Source organism: Xiphias gladius, chromosome 8 (genome assembly GCF_016859285.1).
Source record: "Xiphias gladius isolate SHS-SW01 ecotype Sanya breed wild chromosome 8, ASM1685928v1, whole genome shotgun sequence".
Classification (NCBI taxonomy): Eukaryota; Metazoa; Chordata; class Actinopteri; order Istiophoriformes; family Xiphiidae; genus Xiphias; species Xiphias gladius.
Window position 1 is genome coordinate 27,752,196 of NC_053407.1, and position 24,378 is coordinate 27,776,573.

At 41.7% G+C, this 24,378-nt stretch overlaps 1 protein-coding gene across 4 annotated transcripts in view; it reads left to right on the forward strand.

Annotated features, from left to right (window-relative positions):
- cftr (CF transmembrane conductance regulator) overlaps positions 1–24,378 on the forward strand; it is a 49,595-nt gene that overhangs the window by 15,844 nt on the left and 9,373 nt on the right. For 3 of the 4 annotated variants that reach the window (XM_040132868.1, XM_040132869.1, XM_040132866.1), the window contains 16 exons: positions 1,580–1,743; positions 2,148–2,273; positions 3,236–3,482; positions 3,746–3,838; positions 7,111–7,287; positions 7,550–7,741; positions 13,546–13,640; positions 14,846–14,932; positions 15,440–16,226; positions 16,460–16,588; positions 16,693–16,730; positions 16,961–17,247; positions 17,485–17,564; positions 17,750–17,900; positions 20,789–21,016; positions 22,219–22,319. In XM_040132868.1, coding sequence (XP_039988802.1) covers positions 1,580–1,743; positions 2,148–2,273; positions 3,236–3,482; positions 3,746–3,838; positions 7,111–7,287; positions 7,550–7,741; positions 13,546–13,640; positions 14,846–14,932; positions 15,440–16,226; positions 16,460–16,588; positions 16,693–16,730; positions 16,961–17,247; positions 17,485–17,564; positions 17,750–17,900; positions 20,789–21,016; positions 22,219–22,319 — 2,982 coding nt within the window. The remainder of the gene's footprint in view (positions 1–1,579; positions 1,744–2,147; positions 2,274–3,235; positions 3,483–3,745; positions 3,839–7,110; positions 7,288–7,549; positions 7,742–13,545; positions 13,641–14,845; positions 14,933–15,439; positions 16,227–16,459; positions 16,589–16,692; positions 16,731–16,960; positions 17,248–17,484; positions 17,565–17,749; positions 17,901–20,788; positions 21,017–22,218; positions 22,320–24,378) is intronic. The other variant, XM_040132867.1, reaches the window with a different exon arrangement.

Here is a 24,378-nt window from a genome sequence, read left to right on the forward strand (position 1 = left end):
ACAAACACGATTAGATGTGGGTACATAAGCAAAGTATTCTGTAACTTTGAATCCATGTTGAAACATAAATTTGTGATTATGCAACGCAACATAGCTGGAGGGCAAGTCTGTGTGTTTGTGTGTGTGTGTGTGTGTGTGTGTGTGTGTGTGTATGGATGTGTGTGTAGGCCAAACTTAGACTTGCCTTCAGTCTCACTGAGGCGCTGAATGTGGAAACACTCCGCCACCTGCTTTGAGACAATTATCACCTGGCTTGAATATGGCCTGGCTAAGGCACCACTCTCTCCCAGTGGGGGTTTCCCAGTCTGGTTTTGTGTTTGTGTGCGTGTTTGATGAAAGGAGGGGAGGTTGTGATATTCAGCAGAGTTTGATTCCCTTTCATGTGAGTGGATAAAATGGAGTTTACTGATGTGAGAACTGAGAAGGTTTCTCACCTATAGTGCAACTGAGATTAGTCAGCACAATGCTAACTGGATGACTAACTGGAATTCCTAAAAATCAGAGTTTGGTTGTTTGTTCGATACATTCCTTCCTTTCTTTATGTTTCTTCCGTGCTCACACTGCTTTGGTGCTTGCACAATTTCATTCTGTCCTGCCTTTGTGGTTTTCTCACACATTCACTCTACTGCCCTCCAAATATTTATTGCACAGTAATGTATGATGGACTATGTATTTTAATACGAAACAAAAACCATAAAACAATTACAAAACTTAATCAATGACATCTCTTCTCCAAAATGCCCTGTGGTCAACCCTGCACTACCTCACTGAGGTAAATCAAGATGTATCTTAATGTGTGGACACCAGTGTACCACAGTGGTTGGCTTTCCTTTAACTATAGGACCAGGATCAAAGCTCTACCATGGTTAAAGTAAAATAGTCACATAAAACATACAGTATGGTTTGAGTATTGCATATTCACTCCTTCAGACAGCGTGGATTCACAGCAGTTACGTTAATTATTCTTAACTTAGCAATTGAAGTAGCGTATTTATAGGTACATCGCATGTAGGTGAAAGGCTAATGGAAAACAGCATTAATGAAAAGAAAACGCCTGACTCACTGACTCAAAACCACGGATTTATTCAGACAGCCCAGGTTCTTTCAGTTCCAGGATCTTCCTCAAGCTGATTCTTCACAGCGTATCCTAGCATAACCCACTTGCTATACTATCTCTCCGTATGCCCAGTACTGTGTGTTCCAAACCCTGTTGTTTCCACCAAAATAGGGCTAAATACATGTTACTGTTTGTTGCTAGCGTAGATAGCTGTTTACCCTTTTTTTGCACATGGCTACGTTTTGTTTACGTTGCCCCAGGCTTACCAGAGCTGCTGGCCTCTACATTTTCAGAGCCTCCTCTCAAGCCTAAAGAGAGTGAGGTGTATGATGTTCAAACTTAGGAACATACGTTTTTAGTGGAGTGTTCCTTGAACCCAAACTTTATCTCTATGTGGTCAGGAGCAAAAGAACCTTTCCTTATTGGAAGGAATCACAGTATAAATCCTGTAATGAAAGTCATATTCCATTTACCTTATTTACACTCATTCATCTCTGTGTACTGTGTCTGTGTGTATTTCAGAGCCTGGGTCTGGCCCACTTTGTATGGATCACCCCCTTGCAGTGCATACTGTGTGTGGGTCTGATATGGGAACTGATCGAGGTGAACAGCTTCTGCGCCCTGGCAGCTCTGACCCTGCTGGGCATCATCCAGGCCTGGCTCTCACAGAAGATGGGACCTCACCGGTGGGGAAGCACTATCGCACATACACTCGCATTATACAACATACATCCACAAGTGTGTGTGTGTGTGTGTGTGTGTGTGTGTGTGTGTCTCTCTATCTATCTCTCTATCTATAAATATATCTATCGATATATAGATATATATCTTTTAATAATATAGTAATCTCACTTTAACTTCTTGTGTAAGAAGTTGTTATATGAAAGTTTTATGCCATTATTGTCATATTCATGTACTGTACATATTAATTTTTATGAATATCAGGATATTCTGAGTCTGTCTTCGGTGGGTGTGTGTCTGTTTGTGCATCCGCGTATACGTCTTCCCATGTGTGTCCGCAGAAATCGCCATCCATGCACGTGCGACGCTGCAGTAAGTTGGTGATTTAAAATCTGTCTCCTGTGAACAGGGTGAAGCGAGCCGGGATGATCAGCCGCCGCCTGGCTCTCACCTCGGAGATTGTGGAGAACATCCACTCTGTGAAGGCGTATGGATGGGAGGAGGTGATGGAGACCATCATCAAGAATATCAGGCAGTAAGACACCACCACACAGACAACTGCATAAGAAAGGAAAACTTCCCCTGTTGTTGGTTATTTTCTGTTCTGTTAATACCAAAGTTTAACCACGGCTATCCTCTCTGGGCTGGAACAGAATGTGTTACTAAAAGAAACACACGTTCGGGAGAACTGACTACAAGAATGTAAAAATGTAAATGATGATGATAAATGATTAATAAATAAATAACTATACTTAAGTTTAAACATCCTAAAGTCAGGTATTAGTAGGCTTAGGGCCACTTTGACAGTTGTGATGAGGGAAAGGATCTTAGTTTTAGTGTCACTGTTTGCAACGTGGAGATTTGAACTAGTGCTATTCTAATAACTTCGCACACAATATAGAGCCTGTAATCATATTTCCAATATCCTTTATTTACGCTCCATGTACAGTATATCATGTGTCAGATATACTGTAATAGACTGAACTGTAAAAAGGAACAAGCACCACAAACAATCACTCGACAACACACTTATAAAGCTTTGACAGTACAGTAGAAATGGAATCGACCTGGTGCCAGAATTGAGAGAGAGATGTTAAAAACATGTGGTTAACCTGCCGAACCAGGCTGGCGTCTCCCATGACTGTGAGAGCCAGGATCAGGATCACTGTAGGTAACATACAGGAAAGAGTTTTGATGTGATGGTGCAGAAATATTTTGAGCATGATAAACGTATGCTAACCAGAACGCCTTTTTGAATGTTGGTTGCTCTTTGAATACAAAATAAAATTTCCTGTAATGCTTAGAGCCCTGGCAATAGGCTTGAAATCAGTTTTACAACATTAATGAAAGTTCCTCTGATAGTTTAAATACAAACTACTGAAGGCTTTATTCTACTAGTATTATATTTCTTTATTTATTTACTTAAACAGTTTTAAAAAGGCATTTATGTTTGCTCCTTTCTTCTTTCTTTTCCCCCATTTTCCCCTCCCTCCTCAGGGACGAAATGACACTGACGAGGAAGATCGGTTCTCTGCGTTACTTCTACAGCGCCTCCTACTTCTTCTCCGCCATCCTGGTTATCGTGTCAGCCATTGTGCCTCACGCACTCAGTAAAGGCATCATCCTGCGTCGAATCTTCACCACAGCCTCCTACTGCATGGTTCTGAGGATGACGCTGACCCGCCAGCTGCCAGGATCCATCCAGATGTGGTACGACACGCTGGCATTGGTCACGAAGATAGAGGTGGGTCCAGAGACGGGTTTGATATATCTGCACGCCTACGGGGGCGGCCTTCAGTGTATCCGTTTAGTTTTATGCTTTTACTGCGGCAAAAAAATGTCATCACTATCGACAAGTAGTGTTCGTCATCAGCAGAGTCAGTGTAGAAATGCCAACCTCAAGAGGTTGTACAGAACAAATGAGCATATAGTACATATTAAATGTAAATGTCATGCTGATGCTCCTGCCTGTGTGTTGTTGTTTTTTTTTTTTTGTTTCCTTTCCAGGAATTCTTGATGAAGGAAGAATACAGAGTGCTGGAGTACAATCTGACCACTACGGAACTGGAACTGGTCAATGTGTCTGCATCCTGGGATGAGGTTTGTTCACGCCTTTTATGTCAAAATTGAATGTGATATTTTGTGAAATTAGTCCTATCTAATATGTAGTAGTCAAACTGTGGAGCATTGTGGTTCAATAGGAGGGATATAGATTTTAAGCAGCGTCCTGATTATGAAATGCGTAAATACAAAATGCATAATTTCCTCCATGAAAGCTTTTCTTTTTGAGCAGTTGACGTGGGATACCTTTACTGCACAACGTAAGTAAATTTGGTATTTGAGTGATACATTAAATAAACAAAGGTAAATAATGTTAGGCCTAATGGAATTCAAAAAAAATAATTGCCATCACTCAAAATTTCAAAATTGCCCCTGCAGCACTTGTTTTTATAATTATTATGTAGCCTGATTAAATGAATTCCTGTAAAACTTTCAGGGTTTCCTGGATTATATAACATGCAAGATACTAAAACAAAGTTAAACCCCTTCTTGTGTCAACAAGACTAGGTCAAAACCTGGTATGTGGCTGGACCGGCCTTTATCTGTTTGCTTCTCTCCTACTCTCTGTGCTCACACATACAGTCATTCAATACAGCTGAATTCCCAATAAATCTGTTCTCAATTACATGTTTTTCTGTTTCCGTTGTCAGACAACGGAACAAGAATGAAATAGTGACTGCAACGTGGCCCATTAAGACGACATGTTAACCAGCAGTCGCTTCCAAGCTGCTCCTCTGCACTGCTAAAATCCTGATCTTATAACCACGACGTCGTCTGACAAAATCACCGTACACAGAAGTTAGAGACAGTGGCTGCGCTGTGATTTCAGCTGTATTTACTTTAAAATTATCACTGAGTGAGAAAGTTACAAGCTCATTCACGTCTGTGCAGCTGCCGTGTGGTCAATTTGAATGAGATACATAAAGAGGTGCGCCTGTGGAGGGAGAGCCCGACCTCGCGACTCTCTTCGACGGAGAGCAGCTGAGGTGTGTCCAAAAAGTTACTAGATCTGTTGCTAAGTGCTTGCATGAAAGAAAGTCGCCAAAGGGGTGTGAAAAGTTGGAAAATCTAGCGACAAAGGCTCTAAGCTGGCAACACTGCCTGTAAACGACCCCCCGATGACAAAATAGAAACTGTTGGCGTCAATTCATTTTGAAAGAGCAACCATCAGTGGTGAAACCTCAGCACTTAGTTACATGGCATTCGGCGGGCCAATGGTGTAACTTTATCACACAGTCAGTCAGAAGAAAAAATTTAGGCTGCTTGGCTCTCTGCACAACAAACAAATCTTACTGTTTTTTGTTTTTTTTTTGACATGCAAACGTGGTGTGCTCTGATAAAATACTGCTCACGGTGCAGCACCATGCTGATATCAACTGACAACCTGCTGAAAACACCCTGGGAACTGATCCTCCTTTGCTAAACAAATACTGAGACAGCTTTGCGCAATATCTGATCACGTGTGATTGACCAGAATCTGAATGTTGATGAATCGTGAATGTTTTGCGTGAAAATGTTCCAGGTGATGATCCCAAAATGATGACGCTTACGGGTGATGTTGTAGACGGAGGTGTACGTCAGTTCCTCGGCAGTTCCTCACGCCTAAAAAGCTGACCATAGCAAAGTGGAGTTTGAACCGATGTTAATATTCAGCTCTTTCTTTGTGTTTGTAATGCCACAGGACAGAGCAGAGGGGAAAAAAAAAAAAAAACTGTCAGATCGATATACAGTATTTGGCTAAGAACAGGCTATAGTACATTTACTGTATGTGTGTGTCAGTACTATAACAGGGCAACGGCATGTTTAAAGAAACTCCCACAACCCCTAAATCCACCATGCGTTACAGGTATAATAGTTAATTCCTCACCATCCCTGAAAGTGCGTAGTATAATCTTATCTATAGGCAGACACCGTAAACTAAGTCTAACAGGTGTGATTCATTGACCACCCAGCACCGTGAGAAAACGAACATCCAAGAGGTTTTTTGTTGTTTGTTTTAGTTTTGCTTTTTTTTCCCATCACTTTGCATAATTAATCACCCTGGTGTCGTCACCAAACTTTGCTGGGAACACCGCATCTCCCTTTGAGATTCGGAGTTGTGTTCATCACCTCGATCCCAGATCCTCCTCTCGCCTTCTCCTCTTCCTGGAATGACCCATTCGCAGATGAATGGGAGGGGTGCTGCCTTTCTTTACTGCTGACAGCATGTACGTCAGCTCATTAGAATGAGAATCGCACAGAGAAGCCTATACAAACCACAGCAAGCCCCAGCATTAGAGGAACGGTGACCCATAAAACGTCACAGAGGTCAATGATTAAGCCGGCAAGTCAAGCAGAGTTCCCCTCTTCAAACAGTGAGATGTGTCACCCTAATAATCTTTACAGAGGCGGTGACAGATGAGGTGAAATAAGGCCATTGTGAAGGCTTTGGGATTCTTCTTCTGTCTTCGGAGAACCCGTTTGTTTCTCACACCGCTTTGGCCTGGTGTCCCCTGTCTGACGGACACACTCACTCAGCTGTGAAGCTGGTGGTTCATGTAAACAAAAAACACAAATCAAGTACATGCCCCGAACATGTGCACAGACACAGAAGGATGTATACTTTTACATTGTGTGGTACAGTGTGCCCAAAGCACTGCACACCACGGTCTATCACGGTAAAGTACTGTGTGTGTATGGCATATTTGAATACAGTACACAAAACTACAGTGTACTTGTTTTTTTTCCTTTTTTTAATTTGTCCAAAATACAAATCTAGGGGTTCCTTCCTGAAGTTTATTAATGTAGAATATGTCAAATCTGATAAAATCAAGAGTGAATGTCTGATTGTGAAAATGGCAGCTGACGTGCACACATTGTATAGTTTGTTTTAGTCATCCTGCTTTATGCACATTTTTAATGTGTGTTTTTAAAAGGAAAAACTTAAAATGAATATCCAGAAACTTGGAAAAATGGTAAGATATCAACAAATGCTGATACTGGCAAGAAACTTTATAAAATGATGCTACCAATGACAGTTTACTTTAAACTGCAGTGAATTGTATAGACTTGCAGCAGGAAACGGAAAAATGTTTTGATGTGTGAACATCAACAGTAACTAGTATCAACTTCTTTAATTAAAAATATCCTTTTTTTAAAAAAATGTGTTAACAAAAACAAAACAATGTGCCTTAGATAGTTCAGTATAACTGCAATCTAAAAAACTGTTTTTACAACATTAATATTTTTGTTTCATTATCTTCACGCTCTCCCTAGATTTTGTTTAAACCATATAAACAGCGAAAGGCTCCCCCTTTTTAACTTTTCTGCAGGGCATCGGTGAGCTGTTTGAGAAGATCAAGCAGGAGAGCAAAGCAAATGGACACCCCAACGGTGACGCCGGCCTCTTCTTCACCAACCTCTATGTCACACCTGTCCTCAGAAACATCAGCTTGTACCTGGAAAGGGGCAAGATGCTGGCGGTGGCTGGGTCCACTGGCTCGGGGAAGGTAGGCCGGAGAAATCATCTCATCCAAAAGAAATTTTAGTTGAAGATTGTTTATAGAGACTACACCAAATTCACAACCGCTACTGAATCCATCTCCTGTCAGATGTCTGATCAAAGTGGCCTCCAGCAAGGCCACAGAAACCCTGTGTGCTGACCCATTACAGGTTGTTCTATGTTAGAGCAACATCTCAGTGCCTCAGAATAAAAATGTAGTAGAACAGAGACCATCTTTTTTTTTTCTTTTTTTTTTCCATTTCCTCCAGAGTTCCCTGCTCATGATGATCCTTGGAGAGTTGGTGCCGACAGAGGGTAAAATCAGACACAGCGGTCGCATCTCCTTCTCACCACAGACTTCCTGGATCATGCAGGGGACGATCCGTGACAACATCCTGTTTGGCCTGACCTATGACGAGTACCGGTACACCTCCGTGATCAAGGCCTGTCAGCTGGAAGAGGTACACTCCTTTTATCATATCACCCCCTCCCCGTACATCTTCTGTTCTGCAGATTGAGTGGATTCCTGTAGGTATTGTTCAATCATGGTGGCTGTTGCTGCTCATGCTACACTGCACAGGTCCTCTGCCTTTAATTCCAAACACCACATAATTGATAGTAGAGAGTGCTGATGCTTTATTTTTCCGGTCTGTAAATTACAATTTATTTGCAAATTTAAAAAATCAAACAAACATACAATTCAGCCTAAATGTAAAATAAAGTTTCTAATAATAAATATATGAGTAATAAAGATTCACTGGGGTTTAAATGGAGCAATTTCTTTCATGGAAATTCATCTCAAAGTCAATGATAAACTCAGCACAGCTAATTGAAATTAAAATAACTGTGTCAGAAATTTTGTTACTAAATTTTTAGGGAATAGTGGACCTGTAAAATAAAGCAATATCCAGAAAACTTTTGCCAAGCCTCCACTTTCTTTTTAAACCACATTTTATTGCTTTTCATATTCAAGCCTCCATTTAATAAGATGATAAATTAGCGCAGTCAGTCAATGGTGCCCCAGCACGATATTATCACCAAGCAGCAATGTTCTCAATCCTCGCAAAACACTCCTGCAGCACAGTCTGCTAAGCAATCTAGCCAATATGTTCAGGAAGCTTCACACACACATTTTCACAGAAACACCCATTACCGGAGCACTTGGAACATACTGAAGATGCAGGTGGAGCACATGAGTGTTCAAAACACTCGTACCTTCACCAAAATATGACCAATACACAGGCTTCATGTTGCGGTGTCGGGCTCGACAGGCTCATGCATGACGATTTGGGCGGAAGTGGTGTGTTCAGCCCTATTTTGAGAAAATATGTTTGGAAAATACTACAGAAGTCTATCACACTGCAGGAATAGTTTGGAAAGTTGAATGGGTATTTTGATACTTTTGTACTGCCATGAAAACTTCTCACTCCCACTGTTCAATGGCAAAAAAAAGGACGAACAAAAGTAAAAGTATACAGGGTATACGTTGAGTCCCTATAAATCAGTGACACAGAGTAGCAACATGTATTGTTGTAAAAATATCAGAAAATATTTCTTTGGTTACAAATGACTTAGGGTTTCATAGCAGTTTTCTCTAGTAAATTCATCTTTGCCAGCTTGCTCAGCTGTCGTTTGGAGCCTCTGCACAGCGTCAAGAAGGTTCAGGTTTCCCCACTCCACATTTACACCCATTATGTCCCTCGCACACACAAAGACACACATGCTTGCACATTCTGTCTCATACGCTGATACACATACACACACTCGCGCTCTTATAAGCCTCAGTGTTGAGTGACGGCCCCTCAGCAGAATAATGTCTCCTCTGTTGCCATGGAAATCTCACGTTATTTCACTGGGATGGAATATGAGCTTGTTGGTTCCCAGTGAGGGTCGTTACAACACAGATGAGCTGTATGGGCAAACCATCAGGTCTGCGGGCTTGTTAGGCCTGTGATTTAATATTAAATTATATTAATAAAAAATAAGTTTTACGTTGTTGAACAGAAGAACATGGCTCGTTGCGTACATGAAAGTGAAGTAGGTGTTTTTGTTGTGGTGAAAAATCCCAGAGGTGATTTATACACTCACTGAGCATATTATTAGGAACACCTTGCTAAAACTCCGTAGAGCCTCCCTTTGCTCTCAAAACGGCCTCAGTTCTTTGTGGCATTGATTCCACAAGATTTTGGAAACTTTCCTTTGAGGTTCTGGTCCATGTTGACCTGACTGCATCACATCATTTCTGCAGATTTGTCAGCTGCACATTCATGCTGAACAATCTCCAGTTCTACCACATCCCAAAAGTGCTCTACTGGATCCAGATCTGTTGACTGGGGAGGCCACTGAAGTCCACTGATCTTACTGTCACATTCATGAAACCAGTTTGAGACGACTTTTTCTTTGTGACATGGCGCATCATCATGCTGGAAGTAGCAATTAGAAGATGGTGAACTGTGGCCATAAAGGGATCCACATGGTCAGCAACCGTAATCAGATAAGCTGTTGCATTCAAACCATGTTTGATTGGTATTAAGGGGCCCAAAGTGAGCCAAGAAAACATTCACCACCACCAACGTGGACTACTGACACAAGGCAGTTTGGCTCCCTGGATTCATGCTGGTGACACCAAACTCTGTCCCTACCATCTGCTGCCTCAGCAGAAATCCAGATTCATCAGACCAGGCTACGTTTTTCCAGTCTTAAACCGTCCAGTGTTGGTACAGCCTGTGCCCACTGCAGCCTCAGATTCCTCTCCTTGGCTGACATGGGTGGACCCTGACGTGGTCTTCTGCTGCTTTAGCCCATCCGCCTCAAGGTTGGACGTGCCATTCTGAGATGCATTTCTGCTCACCACAGCTGTAAAGAGCGGTTATCTGAGTTACCGTAGCCTCTCTGTCAGCTCCGACCAGTCTGGCTGTTCTCCTCTGACATCTCTCATCAACGAGGCGTTTCCGTCCACAGAGCTGCCGCTCACTGGATGTTTTTTGTATTTGGCACGATTCTGTGTAAACTCTAGAGACTGCTGTGAGAGAAAATTCCAGGAGATCAGCAGTTTCAGAAATACTCAAACCAGCCAGTCTGGCAACAACAATCATGTCACAGTGACTGAGATCACATTTTGTCCCCATCCTGACGTTTGATGTGAACATTAACTGAAGCTCCTGACCTGTACCTGCATGATTATATACATTAGACTGCTGCCACATGATTGGCTGACTGGAAAATTGCATGATTTAGCAGGTGCACAGGTGTGTTCCTAATAAAGTGCTTGGTGAGTGTAATCATTACAGTGATGTAGCATTGAATAATGTAACGGTCAAATATTCTAAAAAAAATGGTCAAAATCACATTTTTCGAACCTATGTAAATAAAGTTTATGCTGATAAATCAGTGACACTTCTTATAGTTGATATTTTAAATACACTGTTTTTGTAGTATTTATACTGAAATCAATGCAGCTGCTCATGCCATCCTATTTATTTACCGCCACGTCCCATTTCCTGTGACAATGACGATGCCTCAGTGGTTTTGACAAAAACACAACATGTTGTTACAGCAAACAACGCTGGCAGGCAATACTGACGTCTACATGTAAAACCCGGCCTCCATTCTGTCTTTGAGGAGAGGCATCAATGATAGTGAATAACAAAAGCAGTACGGAGAGGAGTCGCACTGTCAGTTTGGCTAAATACGGCATTGTGTGGAACTGACAAGAATGACGGGAAGAGTTCCCGTGTGTTTTGTGAGTGTTGAGGCTGACAAACAGGAGAGAGAATTCCTCATAAGTTTTGTTAAAGCAGCATCTAAAAAAAAATGACAGTGTTGGAGCTAATGCGTTGTTTGAAGTAATATGCAAATTTTTTCAAGTCTTGTTGTGTGTTGCTCTGACATTACAGGGGGTACGTTTTAAAATGATTCTTCTGTATTTCCATTTCTAATTAGCACCATTTTTGAAAAGTCCAAAAATGTACAAATCAAATCAATTTTCCAGTATAAACGATTCTTATCTAAAGTCGCAGTCTACAATATTTCTGATCAAATACATTCCGAATGAAATCTGCATTTTATGTGCTTCCTAAAATGATCTCCAGTTAAATATTGGCATTTTAGACTTCAATGTTTTCACTAGTCATGTTACCAAACCTTTTTACGGCATAATTACTTGTCTTTGCTGTGTAAGATCCGTCAATCAGTCTGAGGCTGGTTTTAGGGGGCAACCATTTTGTTTATGTATGGATTACTCATTGTGTCTTCAAAAAACTCAGTCTTTGTCTGCTGATCATAAACGAGAATTGAATATTGAACCATTCATTAATGAAAAGATGGTAGGTGGCTAAAGCTCTACAGTAATTTTTCTAAGTTACTTGAAAGAATTCAAAGGTTCATTACGAAAGGGTAACTTTGTAAGAAAATTGGCTACCCATAACTTTTAAAAGTACCAATTCCAAATACTAATTCTCAATGCTTTGTGTTACCAATCACTTCAAGAGGCTAGATATAACTTAAAATGAGGAAAGTGCAAACAGGACTTTCCACTCTAGGAAAAATCCCCAAGGCAACCCTGACAGACAGGAGTGACAACTAGAGCAGTTTTCTCCAGACAGACACAAGGCGTTTAGTGGGCTTGTGAGTGTAATTCCTCACCATTGTTGCCCCCTAAAGCACCAGACAGACTGCCGTGGGTGGTCCCCTTCTTGCAGTCCCGGCAAGTGCTTTTTGTTCTCAGTGAGACACACATGTCTTTTTACTATGCTGCCTTATTTTACAAGCCGTTAAACAACCTGTTAACTTGATCCCCTATGCGCTCCTGTCAGGACAGCGGAAGCTGACGTTAAGAAGGTAGGAAGTTTTAATGAAGATAAACTTGTGCTGTCACTTCATCCTTATTGGTGTGGGCGTCTATTTTCATTATCAGCTACCACCAAACGCACTGTATGTCTCTACTTGTGATATGCTTCATGTGCCTATACCATCTGTGGTTTGTGCCTTTTTGTGTGGTGTGACGAGAAATCTGTGCTCATCTGAACATAAATTACTTTGATCACCAGGTAAAGGTCATGTGAGGGATTGTGTCTTATTGTTATAGTTTGTTGCATACACAGTGCTGAGATGAATAACCACAAAAAGAAATAACCAGTTTTAGTTCTTTTACGGGTGCAGTTTCATTAAACTGTGAAATAATACATCGTTTGTGCATCTTAGTGAAAAAAGAGTTAAGATCACTAAAATTTCTTTTAACTTGTTTAAAGTGCTTGAAAGAGCAACCGGCCATGCAATGGTCTATTTATTTGTTTGTTTTGTTTTTACCCTTTGATTTTCTGGGTAAAAATAGAATTTTCTGCTGTCGGCATGGAGCCAAAATTTTGTACTGTTTCAAGCTGCTGCTCGTGTTTTCTAGTCAGAAAACTGTTGCATTTCCTCACCTAGAACACATTTGGAAAGAATCACCCAGTCACTGCTCTGCAAAAATCCATCTATGAAGTGAACATGTGCACAAACAACGCATCGTTGGATAATCATGAAAGGGGACTTTGTGGCCATTTTCTGATCCCCTAAAAAAGATTATGCGAGACCTTTTTTTTTTTTTTTTTTAGGTTAACTTAATATAGAGTGAAGTCCTACACAAGGACATTGTGCAAGGACAACAGGCCCTCATACTGTGCCAAGGGGGCAGTTTAAAAACATGTGAACAGTAGACAGACTACACATGTCACGCTTCATTAAAACATTTCATCAGGTAGACACATACGGTACGTCAGGTTTTCAACTTCTGCTGCAAGACCATCAACTTTAATCCTAGTGGCCCAGTGTTCGTGTTGTTTTCATTCCCAAGTTATCAGAGTTAGTAGATACAGTTTGAACTTACAGTATATCTTCAAATCACTGACCTAGTTTCAGTAAGTGTAGCATTTAGCACACAGGTAGTACACTTTGCACCCTGGTTATTCACATTTTTAACCGACATACTTGGGCAGTACAACGTACAATGAATCCAAAAGCGGTTAACTTTAAATACCTAGGCACCATGGTGCCTAGGTAATAAATAACAACTGAAAGAAGCAGCAGAAGTGATCAGTTTTACTTTGATACACAAGTATATTGAAGGAAGTAGTGGCTGAAATTTAAGAATTGGTTTGACCGTCTTCAGTGTCTTAATGTGTTTGTGCATTTTTGTCAAGCTGGGGTCAGAAAGCTCCTCTTGCTGTTGTCCAAAAATACATGCATGCACGTGTTTGACCCACTGACCCCTAGTTTCCCTCTCTAGGACTTTGCCCTGCTGCCCGAAAAAGACAAGACGCTCCTCATCGAAGGAGGAGTGACCCTCAGCGGCGGTCAAAGGGCTCGCCTCGGCCTGGCCAGGTACTTGCTGTCTCAACTGAGCATCTGTCGGTGCTCCTCATTCACCTCCTTGTATCTGTCAATGCAGATCACCTCTACTGACTAGTCATAATTACTGTCTTTGCTTTGTCCAGCCTTTATTTGACCATGTTGTTTTGCAATGGACTAAAATAGAGCATGATTCAGAAAAAGGACAAACATTGGAGTCATACTTGTAATTAATACAGAGCTCTTAAAAGACAAATACAGCTTGTAGTGAGTTGTTGTTTTTTTTTACTCAGATCATCAATTTCTTTACTACAATCTGTGGTATGTTATGATTCATTGGGAAATGGGAATTTAATTCTCTTTGTAGTTTAAGAGGGAAGTCAGAAGACCCAAATATCAGCTGCTTCACAGTGCGTGGCTCAAAGAGAGCTCCTCACGGAAAATAACACTGAACAGATTATTTTTTTTTTTTTTCCCCCTTTTTAAAAACCAACACATGTTCACTTCTGCAGCCTTTATCAACATTACAGGTCTAAATACATCTGTAGTTCACAATTAATAAGTTCAGAACATCAATTTCAGAGCCATAAACTAATGACCATTATCAATATTATCATTACTAGCACTTCCAAGGTAAGAGGTTAGATTCTCCAGAAGCTATTTAAAACATCTACGTAAAAAGGATTTGATGTCTTTGGCGATAGTTCAAGTTACAGTATTGGTCCCCAACACTATAAACAGTCGAACTTCTGCTTCATATAATCATAACCTCCCAAAGCTGATAACAGCCACTTATCATTCTTTTCTGTGTGGTTTTGTTTTATGGTCTCACTTTTTCATAGCGAGTGCTTTCTACGGCCTCGGTACGGCTCTATTACTCCATTAAACCTCTGCATGGATGACAGTCAGACCGTCTCATATTCCCCTGCATTATTTATTGGTTTAGTGGCCTGGCATCAATTTTCTGCCGTTACTGTGAATATTCACACGTATTGATTTATTCCCAGAGGGAACTGACTTCCTCATTTACACTATTTTGGGTTTTCCTCCCCTCTCATTTTGTGTCTGTTGCTTTCAGTTTTTTTTTCCTTTTATTTTCCTAGTATACGTCAGGATTTCTAAAATTTCCCCAATGTTTTTTCTTTTGTTTTCTGTTTCTCTCTAACTCACTGTGTGTGTGTGTGTGTGTGTGTGTGTGTGTGTGTGTGTGTGTGTGTGTGTGTGTCTCTAAACCTTAGAGCTGTGTATAAAGATGCCGACCTCTACCTGTTGGATGCACCTTTTACCCACCTGGACATCGTGACAGAGAAAGAGATCTTTGAGAAGTGTGTATCCCAACAGAGAGTCTTTCATGTGGAGGAGGTGGGGGGGTGGTTGAGCTAAAGTTGAAGGTCAAGGTTATCTCTTGTTGTGTCAGCCACACTCGGGTTGACAGTGGTGAGTTATGGCTGCTTCATCACACAACCTCCTCAGGAAATGGGATTTTTTAATATATATATTTTTTAAGTCGAGCAAAAGACAATTATCTTTTGATTAAATGTGGACTGCAATCTTCCAAAAGGAAAAAGCAACCAGAACTATGCTGAATGAATGTTTGGGTGTAGTCAAATGCCTGACCATAGTTTTTCTGATAAACACATAGTAGCTTGTTAATTTTGAATGGGGGTTATTCTTTGAAGATTTGATACCTCATTTCTTTCTTGTTTTGTTTTATAAACAGCCACTCCGTTGTTAGTCAGGCTTGGTATACAAAAAAGAAATGTGTAAAAGTTGAGACATAAATTTACATCTGATATTTCTTTGCAATCTCCATTTTCCAAATCACTACACAGATGTGTCTGTAAACTTATGGCCTCCAAGACTCGTATTGTGGTCACCAGCAAGTTGGAGCATCTCAAACGAGCAGACAAAATCCTTCTGCTGCACAATGGTGACTGCTACTTCTACGGCACCTTCTCAGAGCTGCAGGCCCAGCGCCCCAACTTCAGCTCCCTCCTCCTCGGCCTTGAAGCTTATGACAACATGAACGCAGAGCGACGCAGCTCCATTCTCACGGAAACTCTCCGCAGGGTCTCCATTGATGAAACCGCCAGCTTCCGAGGACCAGAGCCAATTCGACAGTCGTTCCGCCAGCCGCCGCCTCCAATAATCGTTTCTGGATCTCAAGGCCATCCTGTAGGGGATGGCTACCCAGAAAAACGCAAACAGTCACTCATCCTTAGTCCCCTGGCAGCCGCCCGCAAGTTCTCCTTAATTGGAAACACCCAGCAGACAAATACACCCCAGTCCACGACGATAGAGGATGGGGTTCATGAACTTTCAGAGAGAAAATTCTCTGTAGTTCCCGAGGATGATCAAGTAGAGGAGGTGCTCCCCAGGGGTAACCTGTACCACCATGGGTTGCACCATCTCAACGGGCAGAGGCGCCAGTCCGTCCTGGCATTCATCACCAGTGCTCAGGGCCAAGAGCGGAGAGAGCAGGTGCAGTCATCCTTCAGAAGAAAGCTGTCCATCACCCCGCAGTGCGACGTGGCATCTGAGTTGGACATTTACGCCCGCCGCTTATCCAAGGACAGTGTTTATGACATTAGTGAGGAGGTGGATGAAGAAGACATGGAGGTAGGGCTTTGTTAGAACCTTTTTTTTAAAGGCATATTAGAGTTCATAAGTAGATTTTTTTTTTTCTTTTTTCTTTTTAATGTTTAGACTTTTGGAAAAAAATCTGTTTTCTTCACCTTCATTTTCAAGATCTTGCAAATACCCACTAAATGTAATTTAAGCTTTCTGGACATTTAGGGGAATTGATGTTAGGTGCCTCTGTGTGCTAAAAGAGCAATTCTGTTTCTTCACAGCAATGCTTCGCAGATGAACGTGAGAACATCTTTGAAACTACCTCATGGAGCACTTACCTACGCTACGTCACCACAAATAAGAGCTTAGTCTACGTCCTCATTTTCATCGTCTTTGTCTTCGTCATAGAGGTTAAACCACTATAGTTTTTTACATTTTTATTTTTTATTTTTTTTAAAGTTATGTAAATCTAATTACCAATAAATGTTACTGTTTTTCTTCTTTCCATCAATAGGTTGCTGGTTCAGTCATTGGCATTTTCCTCATTACTGAGTAAGTGTTACATTTGATGTTTCTGAGACACTGAATAAAACTGCAAAAGACATTAGTGCCTGTGTTGTTCCAGTCTGTACCAAAACCCTGCCACTTGAGCATTAGCAGTATTTGCCCACCACAGAAATATGTGGTCTCCTGACTAGCAGGGCTGTGGTGTGTTCTGTGCCTACTCTCGGTCTAAAATTCAGTCTGTGTTCCATTCCCCATCCTTTGCTCTATTCCACAAGCACCATCTGGAGGGACGGCGCCAACCCTTCAGCACCCAACTACATCAGTGAGCAGCACCCCAACGCCTCGTCGCCCCCCGTCCACCTGGCAGTCATCGTCACACCGACCAGTGCTTACTACATCATCTATATCTACGTGGCCACATCGGAGAGCATGCTGGCCTTGGGGTTCTTCAGGGGTCTCCCATTAGTGCACACATTGCTCACTGTGTCCAAAAGACTGCATGAACAGATGCTTACCGCTGTGCTACGAGCCCCCATGGCTGTGCTCAACACAATGAAGACAGGTGCTTCTTTCCTCAGTTTCTCAATATTTTTCAGGGCTTTTCTGTTTGGTTTAAAAAGCACTAGACAAAAATGCAATGCCATACATGGTGTGGTAGAGTATCCTTGTATTGACTTATTTACTTATTGTCTACCTGTAGAACCACAGCTGATTAGTCATTTTGAATGCCATACCAATATGATCTTTCACTTCAATGCCAGAGTTTTTCCTAATTTGTTTCTTTTATGTCCTCTTCCAGGCCGGATCATGAACAGATTCACCAAGGACATGGCCACCATAGATGACATGCTGCCTCTGGTTCTGTTTGACCTCATACAGGTATTAAACCAACACAATTGATGACGTAACATAGTAACCCCCACCCAAAAAAAAAGGATGCATAACATAACTGCTGCATAAGCTGCTGTACACTCTTTTAAATGTGTCAATGTAGGCACACACTCAGGGTTATTTCTGCTGTTTAACTCGCGTTTGATCATTCTCTGTTTTTCCACTCACACCAGCTGACATTGATTGTTACCGGTGCCATCTTCACTGTGTCCATCATGCGGCCGTACATCTTCATTGCTGCCATCCCACTGGCTGTCATCTTTGCTATCCTGAGGAAGTACTTCCTGCGAACTGGACAGCAACTCAAACTGCTGGAGGCCGAAGGTGAGAGTGGGGGAGGCACTGTGTGTGTGTGTGTGTGTGTGTGTTTGCGCAAGTGTATGGTTTCAAGTATTTGTGGTGCATTTTTGTCTTTTTTCAAAGTGAGAATAGTGCAATTACATTGTCAGTGTCTCATACCTCTCGGCGACCAGGATGCTCCCGTGTGAATATATTAGAATGTGTATATTCAGGTGCACCGACGTATTTTCTTTCTGTCTCTTGTTTGAGAATGGACAAGCAATTTGCATCATAGCATTGCCTGGGAAGTAGAGCACTGAGATGGGAGACAAACCTTTCCATACAAAAGGAAAATATACATTTGCAATATGTGAATCCAAACAAAATTTACTTGACTATGTAAAACTGCTGCCGCTTGATGGATAGATTTAATTCAATTTAGCAAATGCTTTATTAAATGTATTAAAAACTATTTAAAACTGTATTTCAAACATAATATATATTCGGTTTACAGAATATATTTATACTATGTCTCTGTTATGTTGTTAATAGTGAACAGAGGAAGGGAGACTGGGGGATGGAGGGGTTGAAAAACAAAAACATGACAGAGGGAAGGACTGAGAGAGAGGATGGATGGACTGTCTCAGAGGGGGAGGAGCAGTTAAAGGAAGCGAGGCAGGGTGAATAGAAAGAGTTACCCTCCAATCACACATTGGTTGTTTTTGCTTGTTCGATCTCAAAGTTTTTACAGGAGTAAATATGTCATCAGGTGCTTTAGGTGAACGGGAAATGAAGGCTTAACAGTGAAGTGTTGAGAAGAATCGGGAGATGGTTAGAAAAGTGTTGAGAAGCATTGAATTCGGTTTCCTCAAAAAAAAATGGCCTTAGAGGGTATTAACAAGTCTTAAATTTAGTTTACAATGTTTTGGCTTTCTTGCCATAGCTGGTAACATTAGCTATAAAATGTTTTTGTGTCCAATTGCAAGCTGTGGGATTGTTGCAGCAGGTCAGTGTGCTACAGGAGGCTGACTTTGATTTAATTAGCCTATATCATTAGGAATTATTGTTACAGACTGCTGGGAAGTACTGAAAAAAATGAATATAATAAATAATTCTAGGCCTTATTGTCTATACCGGGTCTTCCTTCATACTTTCATATTTTGGCAAATATGATCATGAAACAGGTATTAAACTTCATTCTATGTGGTATTAAAAAGCCCTGTGGTCACTAGAATGTCTAACCCTGAAGTGTGTGTGTGTGTGTGTGTGCGTGTGCATGGTCCTCACTTGTGATGGCATCTATCTCTTGTTGTTATGAAAGTGAAATGCACTTGTAATTGTAAGTCGCTTTGGACAAAGTGTCTGTCAACCAAATTTAATAAAGGTAGGTAACTTGATCTCTTTTTCAGCACACAATTATTTATACTTAATATCCTTTAGAGCACAGCATATCTATTTGCATTTATTTCACTTAAATAGAAACTTCAGTTGTACTTTATTACACACCAGAAAAACTGCCATGTTAAGGAGCCCGCAGATCGGAGCAGGGTTGTATAGTCAGAGGATGAGAAATCAGGTCACTGGGCGGCTGACGAACACGCCACTCTGTGTTTTTTGGACTTCCCTGCCCTGCTCTCGATTCTATCACGGAATGTGTGTTTCGGTGATGATGGCAAGGTCTTTCCGGAGCAGCTGAGAGCACGTCGGGGTCAGAGAAATGAGCCGAGCTGGGATTTCCACCAACCCCATCCTGGTGTCGCTCCCTCTGGTGTCATATGCAGCATGTCAGACAAAACGTAGTGGAAATAAACATTCTGAAGCATTCTTGAGTTTTAATTTTCGTCAGCATTGTTCTGTTTACATTACTCAAAGAGCTGTATTGATGTCTAACTAAACAGGATTCCTGTATAGAGACACGAGAATTGAAAATAAAGTGACTCTAATGCCTGTAAAAATGAATAGCATACAATTTAAACATGCAAAGTTTGCTACGTTTAAAACAAGTGTTAGAGTGACTGTTGTGCTCGGATGGCAAAATAATTTTCAGTTTAATTCCACTGAATGATGAATTTAATGTATCCAGGAACTAATTGGCACTTTGACGTATGAACATATTGCAGTGGACTGTCCCGCCAGTCTGAATGCGCAGACATGAAGCAAATAAACCATCAACTTTAATGTTTCCTTCCTCACATTTAAATTCCTTTCTGATCATTGCATTGTTGGATGTTGTTATTGAAAAACAGTTTCACTTGCTCTGCTTATTGATGTTTTACTTAACCAATGGCATCATTTCTGTAACACTACAATCTGAAAAACTATTGCGTTGATTTCAAAGGTTCCACTAAGTTCAAAATGATCAATCTGAATGGAGCAACGTTTGGTTCACATAGGATGTTGGAGAAATTCAGATGACTTTATGATCTCGACTCACACTGTAACTGCTGTTTGGTTGCTTGGATCCGAGGTCCCCAGGGATTTCATCCAGAGCCTCAGCCACCGACTGTATTCGAAGTCTCTTTGTTAGCAACATTTTTTCACCATCAACTCTTTATTTTCTGTCACGCCTCATCTGTCCTCCTTCTCATTAATCTCAACGTTCGATTAAGCAAAATCACCCAAATTTGTTTGGTCTAATTTCCTTTTTCTTCCATCTGACGCAGGTTGCCTGTCCTAGCACAAAAAACGTTTTTGTGCCAAAACGCTATGCTTCCCCTACTTGTGTTCATTTTCTTTCATTACATACTTCTCATTACCTCTAATCTGAGCCACTTTTGTTCACTTGTTCTTTCTCACTTCACTTCAGTTATTTTATTAATAGGACCAACAAAACCAATATTTGCCCAGCAGCTTGCAAAATATAGAACCTTTTTAAACTGTGTATATTGAAATCTTGCTGTCTTCTAAGATGTGCCCCTTCTCCTCTCCTGCAGCTCGTAGCCCCATCTTCTCCCACCTCATCATCTCACTTAAAGGTTTATGGACAATACGAGCGTTTGGGCGTCAGACCTACTTCGAAATGCTCTTCCACAAGGCGCTGAACACTCACACAGCCACCTGGTTCCACTACCTGGCAACACTGCGATGGTTCCTTTTCCGCTGCGACATTATCTACGTCCTGTTTTTCAGTGCTGCTGCCTTCATCGCCGTGGGAACTAACCGTGAGTGAAGGGATGACTGTGGTTGGATGGATGGAGGTTTGCATGTATAGATGTAGGCCATGCAGTATTTCAGGATTCTGGGATGAAAAAACGGACTTGCTTGATCCATTGAGTGCGGCTGAAGTTTCAGGTTGAGTTTGAGCCCATAAAACTGAAAGAACCTACATGGTTAGTTACCAGTAGGAGTAAGAGAGGAATACATGTTTTGTGGGATTTTGGAAAAATGACCAAACACCAATAGTAAAACTAATGTATTTGCATGTTTTTTGTAAGACAATAATGATTTGTTCCTCAGATTAGATGGAGCTGAGAAAACTGCATGTACCTCCAGTTAGTAATGGCGCTATCATTCTGACTGGAGCATTTAGGGGAATGAGCAGCAGCAGCAGCAGCCGCCTCTACACATAATCCCCACTTTCTTCAGGAAGACAGAGACCAGAACCCCAGCCAGTCCTGACTTTTAACTACTGATAACCCAGTAGTCATTAGACTAGTTTACTGAGCACTATGAGAGCATAAAAAAGTCCCATTGGTCCCCTTTAGCAAGGCAAGTAACTATGTGACCAAAAAAAAAGACAAAAAACTGTGTAATGATGACTTACTACTGGATTTGTGAAGAATAATAGTGCTTTATCATCATATTATTTGGGTGCAGATTGAGGTATGAACTGGTGTTTCACAGCTGAAAATGTGAGGAGGAACATCTCGAAATTCCACAGTTAGTTTGTAAACACCTAATTATTTCCACTGGGCCTATCAAGTGAAGAAGCCTCAGTCGTATCAGTATGTTAGAGTGAGTTGACTCAGATATCAGGATCATAACAGAACAGTTTGTCTTTGAAAACTGATCAAAACTGTTGGAATGCCACCGGATAAAATGTCGTGTACAAAAGGAAGCATGTGTTTGTTTAATTAAATGAATGGGAAACACAAGTACACAAACACACACTAACACGTGTTGCTGCGTCATACCCTGTGTTTATGTTGAGAGCAGATTAAAGGGTGATTTCACAGCTCATTAGTTTCCAATAGAGCCAGTAGCAGAGCTGTAATACCTGAGTGCTGCTCTGACATCAGAGGGAGCAGCTTTGATTGGCCAATACCAATGAACCTGTGTGTGCGTGTGTGTGTGCGTGTGTGTGCGTGTGTGTGTGCGTGTGTGTGTGTGTGTGTGTGTGTGTGTGCGCGCGCACACTCTACAGAAGACAAACCAGGGGAGATCGGCATCATCGTGGCCCTGGCCATGCTCATCCTGGGGACTTTCCAATGGGCTGTCATCACCAGCATCACTGTTGACGGACTGGTATGTGATTCTCACACACACAAGCAGACAGGGCTGTCATCGTTAGTATCACGGTAGTAAGACCTTACTTGCATTAAAATACCACACAACCAATGGCCAGTCAAGAGTGTGTCAAGCGTTACAAACGCACACGTTAGAGGGGTTTTTGCTGAACATGTATGGGTTTGTTTTTTAACACCTGTGTCTGCAACCAGATCTCTGCGGCTAGTCCAGAGTGTTTCTGCCCATCTGGTGTTCAACCTTCCCAAATTTTTTCCCGCACCACTCCATTTACGCCGTTCATTACACCGACTGCCTGTCGAAGTTCACATTTAGTTCAGGACTCTGCGCTGTGGAGGTAGGAAGGCCGGCACGTAGACGCACCCTACGCTCTGGTTGCCCCGTCATAAAGAGATCCTGTAGTCCCCGCTGAAGTTGGGACAGCAGAGTCACTGCACATCTGCAGCTACAGACTGAAAACCCACCTTTTTCAGGCGACATCTCGACAACCCTTGTCTAACTCTTACTTATGTCTCACTTTCTTTAAAAAAAAAAAAAAAAAAAGTAGATTTTTAAAAAGTCAGACTGAATACGCTTATGTAGTTGTTTGTTCTGGAGGGAGGCACTTCCAGTTATTGACGACATCTAGCTGTTGTTTATATGAATTTTTTCAATGCACTTACTGTAAGTCCCTTTTAGACAAAAGCTTTTGTCAAATGAATGTAATGTATGGTGACCCCGAAGTCATCTAGACGCAACTCAAGCTTTCTGTTGTTGGTCGGCGAGCCATTCCTCTGGAACAGCTGTGATTGAGAAATTTAACATTTGTGGATTTTTTTTTTTTTCCTGCATTTTTACACAGTTTGGAAACCCAATGCCCTCAGCTCTGCGGTCTTGTCACTGCTAATCCAACTGTTCTGCTCTGGAGGGACACAGACAGACACGTGCTACCTCAGTGATGCAGGATGTCACCAGCTGCTTCTTTTAAACACCCAGAAATAGGATTCCCCAGGAGGGTGGAACATGCGGGAGGTTCAACCCCCCCCCCACTCCCCCAACCCAGTTCATTTCCCCCAGTGTGCAGGCACCGTGACCAACCAGTAGGAGTCACCAATGCAGCAACAAAGACAACAACCCTTGCCAGCTTCCTACCCGCAAACACAGCTAATTGCTTGCAGAGTTGGAACAGTTTGGACTTTTTACCAATCTTTGACCCCGTCGTTCTTCTCCCTGTGTCCTTCCCCTGGGTTTTGGGTAGCTGTAGCTCAGATGGTAAATAGGTTTAGCCATTAATTTTAGGGTCGGCCTTTTGGTTCCCGACTCCTCCTGTGACATGCCGAAGTGTCCATATGACAGTGAGCCCTTAAATTACTCCTCATATGTTCGGGAATAAATTTAAGTCATTTTGTTCAAAAGTGTCTGTGAGATGAATGTAATGTAATTAATAGCGGTTGTGGGGATATACCGTTGTTTGTACGCACCATCAGAAGGGCGGTCAGCAGCAGATGTAAAAATGCAGGTGACGAGGATGTGGAAGGCTGTCCTTTTTTTTTTCCCAGGACCTGTGTAGCACAAGTGGATGTGGCTTAACCACCCCTTACCCTTATTCATAGGGTTTTGTAGAGGGCGCAGGTAAACGGAAGAACAGCCTGAACTGCAGGTATCTCAGCAATCGTTTCTGTTTAATGCTGTTTATGACTGCGTGAGAGGGCGTTTGTACACATCCAGTGGCTGTTTTCCCAGATGTTGGTTAGTGGAGCCGACAGGGCTTTTCACAGTGCTGGACATTTTCTTCAGCACGCACGCACACACACGCACTCACACACTGTGTGTTTTGAGGAGTTGGCGCCGTTCGTCAGTGTGACTGATTTTCAGATATGAGCTGAAAAAAAAAAAATCATTAAAGCTGCAAGTTAACATTTTCATTGATGGTAAGAGTAGCTACTAAAATATCAAGACAAAGTATGTTTAGTTTTCTTTTGCTGAAACATGGCTTGAGTAAGAAAACCGTGTATCTTCAAAATGAGAAGAAAACCAACCACTCACCAGCTTTATGTGAGTGTATATTTCTAATATTTCA